The following is a 12004-nucleotide window of genomic DNA, read 5'->3' as shown; positions in this document are numbered from 1 at the left end:
CTGAGTTGGGTATACAGTTGTTAAGCCGTCTCTGTCGTCTGAGTTGGGTATACAGTTGTTAAGCCGTCTGTGTCGTCTGAGTTGGGTATGCAGTTGTTAAGCCGTCTCTGTCGTCTGAGTTGGGTATGCAGTTGTTAAGCCGTCTGTGTCGTCTGAGTTGGGTATACAGTTGTTAAGCCGTCTGTGTCGTCTGAGTTGGGTATACAGTTGTTAAGCCGTCTGTGTCGTCTGAGTTGGGTATACAGTTGTTAAGCCGTCTCTGTCGTCTGAGTTGGGTATACAGTTGTTAAGCCGTCTCTGTCGTCTGAGTTGGGTATACAGTTGTTAAGCCATCTCTGTCGTCTGAGTTGGGTATGCGGTTGTTAAACTGCGGGACTACCTGTACTGTAACACCGACACAAGTCAGGACTAGAACAGCCAGCTACAACGTACATGCTTGTCGCTATTAACAGCGTTGAACCAGGTTTCACGTCACCAACCTATTGAAACATCATGTACACACGTGGAACGGGACGTTACTCTCAATATAGATCACTGGTTTGTCTGGTAGGATTATTTACCTTCTGCTGTTATAGAAGATAAATAATGCTGACAACCTAAAGATAGAATCAAAGCTTTCTTTTAAACGATACTTCCCGGCAGGCAGAGACCACCATTAATGGAATCATCAAACAGGGTCTCATTACACTAAGTTACCATCATGGTGGCTGGCCGTCAGCTGGCTTTGTGTACCGCTCTGACGTCGCGGTTTCTAGAAGTATACATTGTATAAAAAAGTGTTGCAAGGTACCTGTTTCTGCACCAAGTGACACTGAATGTTATAAAGATCAACTTGAGTTTATTGTCTTTCCAACATCCAATACAACAGGTAGGAAAGTGCCGGTATTCTAAGTTGGCTACTTTCTTACATCAATCGTAATATCGAGGCCTGCCAGTGTGGCAAGTACAGATACATAAGTGCCTTTGTTTAGTAGCTACATGTCAGGTAATTCATGTCATTGTTAAGTACAATAGTTGACGTCGACATTTATGTCAAAATATATACTCATTGAACATTTGCGACGAGTTATATTTGTTTGACATCAAAACGAAATTGATGGAAATTCACATGATTACTTACTTGGCTCCGTCAAGACATAGTGAGTGAGTGAGTTGGGTTTTACACCGCTTTTAGCAATATCACGGCGAGGGACACCAGAAATGGGCTTCACACAATGGACCCATGTGGGAATCGAACCCGGGTCTTCGGCGTGACCAGCGAACGCTTTAACGACTAGGCTACCCCACCGCCCCTGCCAAAGTATAGCACTGGTCTGGTTTGGTCTTTAAGAAATCGTCATGGTAGGTGAATAGAGACGGTGTATTATCCCTCGCACTTCCAACACCCAGAAACATTTTTTGTCCTTCAGTACACCCGTACATTACTTCAGCACCACCCTATTTAGAAAATAAGATGTGATGCTACAGAAAATTTAGGGTATAGCCATCAATTTAATCAACCTATAGTTAAAGAAGCTCTATCCATTGGCAGTTTTACAAATGCCATAACCTTTTCTATTCTTTATGAAAGAATATGTTGATGAAAATGTGATGGGACTGAATTTTTACCCAAAATAACTATTCCTCTCCTGCTCAAACTACACAATTAAATTTAGTTTTGACTAAAAATAACAATTCTGTCATATACCAAGACGACATTTACACATCAAGTAAGCTTTAATTATGCATAATCAGAAAGAACCCGAATGTCAAAGATTCAGGCCTTTTTCCAACAATTCAGATTGATAATCAACAAAAACTGAAAAAGGCCACATTAATAAGATTCTGGAATAAATCTTTTATGTAACTTCTCAATCTTAGTTTACAAACTTTCATCCATTCAAAATAAATAACGAATTTATAGGCCACATAACAATCAATTATTACTTTCACTTTTCAAAATAAGGTAACTTGTTTTAGGACAGAAAAACAATGTTTTAAATAAAGGCAATTATTCTAATTAAAGTACATGGTAATTTCAATGATGTTTTCGTTTTTGAAATGTTAAATCCCTGCTCTATCAAATTATAAAGGTTATTTTTTTAAAGATTTTACAATTTCATTTCAGGCAAAATCAATTGGTAAAAGTACAGGGTGGTGGTTATTTTATGCACGGATGTATGTGTATACAAGGGAATCAAATTAATAGAAACAAGGTTTCTTTCCAAAACTCGTATTTTACAGGGATGGAAATGTTCTGACGTCAAAGTTATATGATTCTGTGTAAAATTACAAATAGTAATCAGTGTAGCTTTTGGTGATGATTGTTATATGGATGTATCTAGGCATCTCGAATAATACTGAGACCTCAGTAGATAAATAGACACCACGTGAAGCCGTATTACTATAATTCAGTGCATATTCGCAGTGTATGAAATAAGCCAAACCCTAGCCAGACATCTGGGCTGGAAACTTCAAAAACTTACCAGCCCAGAAGAGATTTAACCAGTACTTTTATACTAAATAGACAGTGCCTGTGGACACGTTACCAATATATATTTTTTCACCCGTCCATCGGGCTGGCTAGCTGTAAAATTAGACCGTCCGGCAGAAATCTGGAACGTCTCGGGCGGTCGGACGGGCCTTAGTTCATACACTGATTATCTACAGTGCATCTGTTGTCGTGTGAATGTGGAACATAGTGGCCAGCGGTTCCTTTGATCTCGCTACTTATTTATATCTCCAGCACCGTGTTGTACATGATGAAGAAGCTTAGTTAAAGGTCACATGCAACCAAAAAATCAAACATAATTAAAACACAATTATCACTTATTCATGACACATAATATACATTGCTGGTTATGAAAAAACATATAAACAAAATTATAAGCGTACAATCGAAAATCAAAAGTGACTATTGTTGTAAGTCGGGTAGGTTTCACCCAACCGTGCATGAAATAGGGAGGTGTGGCTGGATGGGGGAGGGGTGGGGTGTCTCTTTATTAGTGTGACGGGTTGCCCGGTTGAACATACCACAAGCAATCCAGCGCCAAACTCGGTGTTGCTCCTCACATGACACGTCACAATGACGTCATAACTCGCAGCTTAGCGCGACCAGTGTCGCTAGTCAGGACATTTCCAGGTTGACAGTGAGATGTGTGTGTTGTGTGAGGACGGTAGCGGGGTAAGTTTGTTTATCTCTATATTTTGTACTGTTAGAACCAGTAGATAAGGTTGTGAACAGAGCACGATGGACAATGACTACTGTAGGGATTAGGCAGCAGGTACTTGCTTTGTTAAAATGTGAATAGATGCAATCCTCTTTCAGTCTTTGTGCATGGTGGGTTAATGTGTACAGTACAAAATACTGTAGAAAGTTTGTTTCGAGGAGATAAGTTCGTGGCAAATGTATGCCGTTCCTATATTTGTATGTAGATGTTATGTATGTACTTGTATGTGTACAAGTATGCTATCGTCGTGTGCCTGGGTGAACAATAACGACAGCCTCTAGATTTACTTCCGTTCTCCGTATCCTAGATACCCTCCATAACTTAATGTACATAAGTTACAAGATCTTCCTGACAGGAATCACATGGACATGCAGATCTATGATGATCAATGTACACCTATGATGTGACATTGTCATCTGACTTGGTTCTATAATAATGCTACTGTGAAGACCATACAAAAGATTTCATGATCTGAGAAACTACTGACACCAGTGTACAGCCGCCACCATTACCTTCCTACAAGTCGCTCTGTTCATAAACTTCAGAAATAAAATATGCTTAGAATGCTGCATTTACATTATACAAACAGGGCAAAAATAATTACCGTGTGCATGTTTTGTACACTGACTGGTAACTGTTGTAGCAGCCGTGAGTGAATGTCGTCACTTTGTTGAAAGTAGCAATATCTGATTTACAAGACACGACATACAACTTGTAAATAGACGTATTAGCTGGTCAGGTTGGCAAGCCAATGATATTTACAATTTTAAAACCTTGATTCATGCAAATGTAGACATATGGAAGTTCACACAATCACAGCTCAATGTAGAAAACACTGAATCTTGTAATATTTACGATAACAGCAAATTTCATCTTGGTGTTGTTTATCGGCCAGATATGTATCAACTGACAAGTCCATAAATTACGACAACGAAAACAACCACATGTTTGCAATGTGGTCTCGAGGTACAGATCCGTGGCAGTTATATTCAGCGACTTGATGTAATTCCTTTACACTTACAATTTAATTTAGTGTAGCATAATTAATTTTCATGAATATAATTTTCATAAGATCCAAGTTAGCTTTTGCACATTTGTGAGGAATCGTCTTACTTACAATCACATAATTTCGGTTTAATTTTCCGTTGCTTATTTATCGAATGACAACAATTTAATCAACATATTAATGCCGTTAACTCCTTCAACATGGCGGCCTATGGGATTGTGCATTGTGGAACCATACGTAAGTTGATAAATTATGTGCGCAGAGCAGAGATAATTTCAAATTTGCCTGTCACATTTGACAAAGATCTATCCTAAACTCACTTCATGAAAATTATTTATGCTACACTGAAATAACATGTAAGTCTATGGAAATTACGTCACGAGTCGTAATATAACTGGCACGGGTCTGTGTGTATGTCATAGATGAGGTTACTACTCAATATTGATGTCCAGGGTTTTGTTTGTGTTTGTGAACATATACTATTATGATATTTATGATAAAGGCAAATTTCAACTTGGCGTTCAACTATTATCGGCCAAATTGAAAAGGCTAAAAATTAGGATAATTTTAGAGTAATCTTCTGTTTAGTATTAAAATGGTTTTGGTGAATGTTTTTCAACAACCACTTGTTTGAAATGTGGTCTCGAGGTATGTCATAGAATAAATCCAAGTCCCGAGTAATTTTCCTATATGGTTGTCCCTGTTTTTGTGTGTATGAATATTTTTGATATTCAGGTTTAGTCACATGAAACCATAGTCGAGTCAGTTGGATCTTCGTCGCTCTATTTGTAAATAATAACACTGTTCCTAACAAACAGTCAATGAACGTCCTGGAAAATGCACGTGAACCATGTTCATTTACCCGCTGTATGTAAAACAATACGACAATATTCTGACAAGTACATAAGTACTAAACCTCCGAGTTCACCAACACCATTCTACAAGAATCGAACCCACTCACTCCCAGATGTAAGCGTCGTTGTCAGGGGAGATTGACAGGAGATTGGAACGATATGTCATACACATAATAAACATAATTGACAGCTGATTGGATGTTTGGATGTCATTTCAGGTGAATTTGTTAGAAAGAAATGACTCCGGAACGTACATATTTTCTTTTTATAGGTCTTTCTTAACAAATACCCTTACAATATGTTTTTAACTTAACAATCTGAATCGATGAAAATCACAGGTTATGAAACAACAAAAATGTTGCAGCCTTGAGGCACAAAGAATTAAGAACCATCCCTCATGACCATCTAATACCACCATACACAATAATACCACCATACCCAACTATACCACCATACACAATAATACCACCATACACAATAATACCACCATACCCAACTATACCACCTTACACAATAATGCCACCATACACAACTATACCACCTTACACAAAAATACCACCATACACAACTGTACCACCTTACACAATAATACCACTATACACAACAATACCACCATACACAATAATGCCACTATACACAACTATACCACCTTACACAATAATACCACCATACACAACTGTACCACCTTACACAATAATACCACCATACACAACAATACCACCATACACAACTATATTACCTTACACAACAATACCACCATACACAACTGTACCACCTTACACAATAATACCACTATACACAACAATACCACCATACACAATAATGCCACTATACACAACTATACCACCTTACACAATAATACCACCATACACAACTGTACCACCTTACACAATAATACCACCATACACAACTGTACCACCTTACACAATAATACCACCATACACAACAATACCACCATACACAACTATATTACCTTACACAACAATACCACCATACACAACTGTACCACCTTACACAATAATACCACTATACACAACAATACCACCATACACAATAATGCCACTATACACAACTATACCACCTTACACAATAATACCACCATACACAACTGTACCACCTTACACAATAATACCACCATACACAACAATACCACCATACACAACTATATTACCTTACACAACACCACCACCATACACAACTGTACCACCTTACAAAATAATACCACTATACACAACAATACCACCATACACAACAATACCACCATACACAATAATACCACCATACACAGTAATACCACCATACAAAATAATTAAGAATTAAGAACCATCCCTCATGACCATCTAATACCACCATACACAATAATACCACCATACCCAACTATACCACCATACACAATAATACCACCATACACTACAATACCACCATACACAATAATACCACACATACACAATAATACCACCATACACAATAATACCACCATACACAATAATACCACCATACACAACAATACCACCATACACACTAATACCACCATACTCAACAATACTACTATGCACAATAATACCACTCTACGTCAAACGTGTATTGTTGTAGTTATTTCTCCCGGTATTGTTGTAGTTATTTCCAAGTCAGATCCCGAACCTGTGTTGAAGTGTTCTACATGACATATTCTGTATTGAATTTTTCTACATGACATATATTCTGTGTTGAAGTGTTCTACATGGCATATATTCTGTGTTGAAGTGTTCTACATGACATATATTCTGTGTTGAAGTGTTCTACATGACATATTCTGTGTTGAAGTATTCTACATGACATATATTCTGTGTTGAAGTGTTCTACATGGCATATATTCTGTGTTGAAGTGTTCTACATGACATATTCTGTGTTGAAGTGTTCTACATGACATATATTCTGTGTTGAAGTGTTCTACATGACATATTCTGTGTTGCAGCCTGGAGCCAGATGGAAGCACGGAGACCTGGACCTACACCGAAGTCTGATGTACCCGGTAGGTGGGAGGATATTCTGGCCTAGATGTGATAGTCGCACGTCGCACTGTGTATACATGGTATCAGGTTATCAGATCTGCCAGAAAGCTTTGTCCTTTCTAAAAACAATCCCGGTGTCATCTACCGGAAAGTTGTGTGGCTTGTAAAAGTTATCCCTTTATAGAAATTAACTATATGCATTCAGCTTATTGATGTATATCTTATATATGAGTAATGTGATATCTTCGGTGATAAATGTAAACAAGATAACAACTCTGAGAATGTAATGTAATGTAATGAACCTGGTGTTCATTCTAACCCTCCTGATTGTCTCCACAGCCACGATCAGAGAGAGGGACACACGGAAGTCTGGAACCCCCTCCAGACCTGACACACGAGGTGGGTGGAGACAATGTCACGTGTGTTGTAGTGGGCAGACCACTCTCCACACACACACAAAACTGTGTTAGAACTGTTAGATGACATTCTAATCATGTAAATGACCAATACCAGTTCTTGTGATTCCCTGTACACCCGCCATGTTGCTGTCAGTTCTTGTGATTCCCTGTACACCCGCCATGTTGCTGTCAGTTCTTGTGATTCCCTGTACTCCAGCCATGTTGCTGTCAGTTCTTGTGATTCCCTGTACACCCGCCATGTTGCTGTCAGTTCTTGTGATTCCCTGTACTCCAGCCATGTTGCTGTCAGTTCTTGTGATTCCCTGTACACCCGCCATGTTGCTGTCAGTTCTTGTGATTCCCTGTACACCCGCCATGTTGCTGTCAGTTCTTGTGATTCCCTGTACACCCGCCATGTTGCTGTCAGTTCTTGTGATTCCCTGTACACCCGCCATGTTGCTGTCAGTTCTTGTGATTCCCTGTACACCCGCCATGTTGCTGTCACTTCTTGTGATTCCTGTACTCCAGACATGTTGCTGTCAGTTCTTGTTATTCCCTGTACACCCGCCATGTTGCTGTCAGTTCTTGTGATTCCCTGTACACCCGCCATGTTGTTATCAGTTCTTGTGATTCCCTGTACACCCGCCATGTTGCTGTCAGTTCTTGTGATTCCCTGTACACCCGCCATGTTGCTGTCAGTTCTTGTGATTCCCTGTACACCAGCCATGTTGCTGTCAGTTCTTGTGATTCCCTGTACACCCGCCATGTTGTTGTCAGTTCTTGTGATTCCCTGTACACCCACCATGTTGTTGTCAGTTCTTGTGATTCCCTGTACACCCGCCATGTTGTTGTCAGTTCTTGTGATTCCCTGTCCATCCGCCATGTTGTTGTCAGTTCTTGTGATTCCCTGTCCATCCGCCATGTTGCTGTCAGTTCTTGTGATTCCCTGTACACCCACCATGTTGCTGTCAGTTCTTGTGATTCCCTGTACACCCGCCATGTTGCTGTCAGTTCTTGTGATTCCCTGTACACCCGCCATGTTGCTGTCAGTTCTTGTGATTCCCTGTACACCCGTCATGTTGCTGTAAGTTCTTGTGATTCCCTGTACACCCGCCATGTTGCTGTCAGTTCTTGTGATTCCTGTACACCCGCCATGTTGCTGTCAGTTCTTGTGATTCCCTGTACACCCGCCATGTTGCTGTCAGTTCTTGTGATTCCCTGTACACCAGCCATGTTGCTGTCAGTTCTTGTGATTCCCTGTACACCCGCCATGTTGTTGTCAGTTCTTGTGATTCCCTGTACACCCGCCATGTTGTTGTCAGTTCTTGTGATTCCCTGTCCATCCGCCATGTTGTTGTCAGTTCTTGTGATTCCCTGTCCATCCGCCATGTTGCTGTCAGTTCTTGTGATTCCCTGTACACCCACCATGTTGCTGTCAGTTCTTGTGATTCCCTGTACACCCGCCATGTTGTTGTCAGTTCTTGTGATTCCCTGTACACCCGCCATGTTGTTGTCAGTTCTTGTGATTCCCTGTCCATCCGCCATGTTGTTGTCAGTTCTTGTGATTCCCTGTCCATCCGCCATGTTGCTGTCAGTTCTTGTGATTCCTGTACACCCACCATGTTGCTGTCAGTTCTTGTGATTCCCTGTACACCCGCCATGTTGCTGTCAGTTCTTGTGATTCCCTGTACACCCGTCCATGTTGCTGTCAGTTCTTGTGATTCCTGTACACCCGCCATGTTGTTGTCAGTTCTTGTGATTCCCTGTCCATCCGCCATGTTGTTGTCAGTTCTTGTGATTCCCTGTCCATCCGCCATGTTGCTGTCAGTTCTTGTGATTCCCTGTACACCCACCATGTTGCTGTCAGTTCTTGTGATTCCCTGTACACCCGCCATGTTGCTGTCAGTTCTTGTGATTCCCTGTACACCCGTCATGTTGCTGTCAGTTCTTGTGATTCCCTGTACACCCGTCATGTTGCTGTCAGTTCTTGTGATTCCCTGTACACCCGCCATGTTGCTGTCAGTTCTTGTGATTCCCTGTACACCCGCCATGTTGCTGTCAGCCATACTGCATGTATAGATGATGTATCAAGTGTTTTGTATCATCAGTGTAAGATGTGAAAAATGTAGCTGTAAGATGAAGATGTCCGACCTGTGTACAGAGTTTACTTTGTGTTACAGCGACACCGACACTCGCACGGAGAGACGCCGGGGCAGACTACGACCTCCGTGACGCCTGCAGGGAGGGGAACCTGGCGAAGCTGAAACGGATCCTGGCCACAGGTCAGGCTGACGTCAACTGTAGAGATGTGATCGGGACGACACCGGTTATGGAGGCAGCACGTGGGGGACACAGGGATGTGGTGGACTTCCTTGTGAGTCGAGGTGCTGATGTGTCACTGGTTGACAAGAACGGTAACAACATCCTTCACTGGGCCTGTCGGGGAGGAGACAGGAAGACAGTGAAGTTTGTCCTGTCTCTGGACGGGGTGGACATCAACGCCAGGAACAACAACGGGAAGACAGCAGCCGACGTGGCGAGAGACTGTGGACATCATCAACTGTCGGATCTCCTGGTGTCACGTGGTACACAGTGAAGTGAATGTAGTGTTGATGTAGACAGTGATGGAGGACATGTCGTTACTGACACTGACGTTGTGCATGCCGTTCACGTCGTCGCGTTGTTTATAATTCAGTATGAAGGTGAGAATATTTGTTGTGAAATAAAACTTGTTGAGAACATTTTCAGACATTTTGTTGTTTATGGAACTTTACAGAATCAGGTAAGGATATTGTTGACTGTAAATATTGATGATATGTCGTTGGTATATGAACGCCGCATCTCGTTATGTAATTCTGTTTAATTATGTGTCATAATTTTATCATTAATCGTGAGGCAGACAACAACAAACTGTTTGTTTACATCTCGCTGCACTCTGTGACCTCAGACTGAGTCAAGGTTCGCCAGCTGGCGTGGCGCCAAATGTACAATGACGTCACACTGCTGATGACGTCAGGGTGTTGTGGTCGTGACCAGCTGTTTTCTGTGCCAAGTGTTACACTGCCGCACACTGCTGGCTTGATGACAGGGTTACTGTATCACCTGTATAGAACAACACAGGCACCCGTTGTTCATTGTTCAGTGTTCATGGGGGCGGTAGGGTATCCTAGTGGTTAAATCACGCCAAAGACCCTGCTCGATTCCCACATCGGTACAATGAAGCCCATTTCTGGTGTCCCCCACTGTGATATTACTGGAATGTTGATCAAAGCGGCTTAAAACTAAGCTCACTCACTCACTCAATCTTCAAGGATTAGCGTTTCAGTTGGTTATATAAAAATAGTTTTCTCGGGGTTTTTTCGACTCAAATTTTTCGGTAAAAGTCATATACATAAACTAACCCTAGATTTTTTTCTCTGACGCACATTTTGATCAGGTCTGAAACTTTGTGCGAGAATTGCGTTTGTGAGGCGTTGTTTTGCTTGTTTGTTGTTTAACGCCGCACTCGCCGCACTCGCCGCACTCAGCAACTTTAAGATACAAATCATCAAAAATGCAAATTCAACTTATAAAGTTGAAACATAACGCGATGAAACAAAACCCCGCGAAATCGAAGTTTAAACGATTCGCTAATTTCACCCTAGCTTCAGGTGAAAAGTGATTTCAACAGCTGTGCTGGACTGCGCTCATTGCGCATGCGCAGTGAATAGGTTCGCGCAGCATGGAAGCGGGATGTCCGAATGATAAGGCCGTGAGCAGGAGTAGTCTAATCAAAACAAATAGTAAATAATCTACTAGTTACATAAAAGAACCTTGGTAGGATCTAGATCTACTCAGGCATGTGTCAACCAGTGAAGCGTTCGACATTTCAAGACGGAAAAACTTCGCTGGCGGTGAATACTCGATGAAGGCTTTGGTGTGAGCTATTTTACTAATGTTTTGTTGATATTTCACAGGCGCGAGCTTTTGATATGTTATGACAGTAGACTACCGATTCAGCTGTTTATATAATTTCATTTGTCTATTTCACAACACGTTCTTCTTACCGAGACACTTTCTCAGTTCGATACTTAAAATCAATGTCATTATTTAGCATTGACAGAATGTCTAACTGTGATATAGATATGCCTCTGTCACAGACAAAACTCAATGTCAGTTTTATTGACACCTATGTGTATGCCTGCCTGTCTGCTAATGACAGTATGCAACTTCGATCACTGACCACATGCAATTAGAACTTAACACCTATCAGGCTATACGCCATAAACAAAACGCATTGATTTATGGCTCGTGCACCCGAGTTCGGTCTCTGTCACATTATGTATTACAGAGGTACAGATAAGCTGCGTATCTGCGTAAATTACGCAAATATTTATGTGAAAACTCAATTCCTATTACGTCTATTGCGTACAATACGCTTGATTTTTTGTAAATACTCAATAAATGTGATCTTACACGCGTACACACAAAAATGTCAAATCTTAATATGCGTACCGGTGGATAGATACTATAACTGAGGTATACTGAGACGTTCTATTTCAGGATA

General features: G+C 41.1%; 1 protein-coding gene across 1 annotated transcript in view; it reads left to right on the top strand.

Moving 5' to 3' along the window:
• Window positions 1–10199, top strand: part of LOC124267435 — a 47887-nt gene extending 37688 nt beyond the window's left edge. Inside the window, exons 9-11 of the mRNA XM_046702360.1 lie at window positions 7024–7080; window positions 7400–7459; window positions 9639–10199. Of these exons, the coding sequence (XP_046558316.1) occupies window positions 7024–7080; window positions 7400–7459; window positions 9639–10054 (533 nt within the window). The 3' untranslated portion in view covers window positions 10055–10199. The remainder of the gene's footprint in view (window positions 1–7023; window positions 7081–7399; window positions 7460–9638) is intronic.
• The last annotated feature ends 1805 nt before the right edge of the window (window positions 10200–12004 follow it).

Source organism: Haliotis rubra, unplaced genomic scaffold, assembly GCF_003918875.1.
Source record: "Haliotis rubra isolate DU_JTF1 unplaced genomic scaffold, ASM391887v1 Scf1004, whole genome shotgun sequence".
Lineage (NCBI taxonomy): Eukaryota > Metazoa > Mollusca > Gastropoda > Lepetellida > Haliotidae > Haliotis > Haliotis rubra.
The sequence above is the reverse complement of the archived record's forward strand: the minus strand, read 5'-3'. Positions and strand labels throughout refer to the sequence as shown.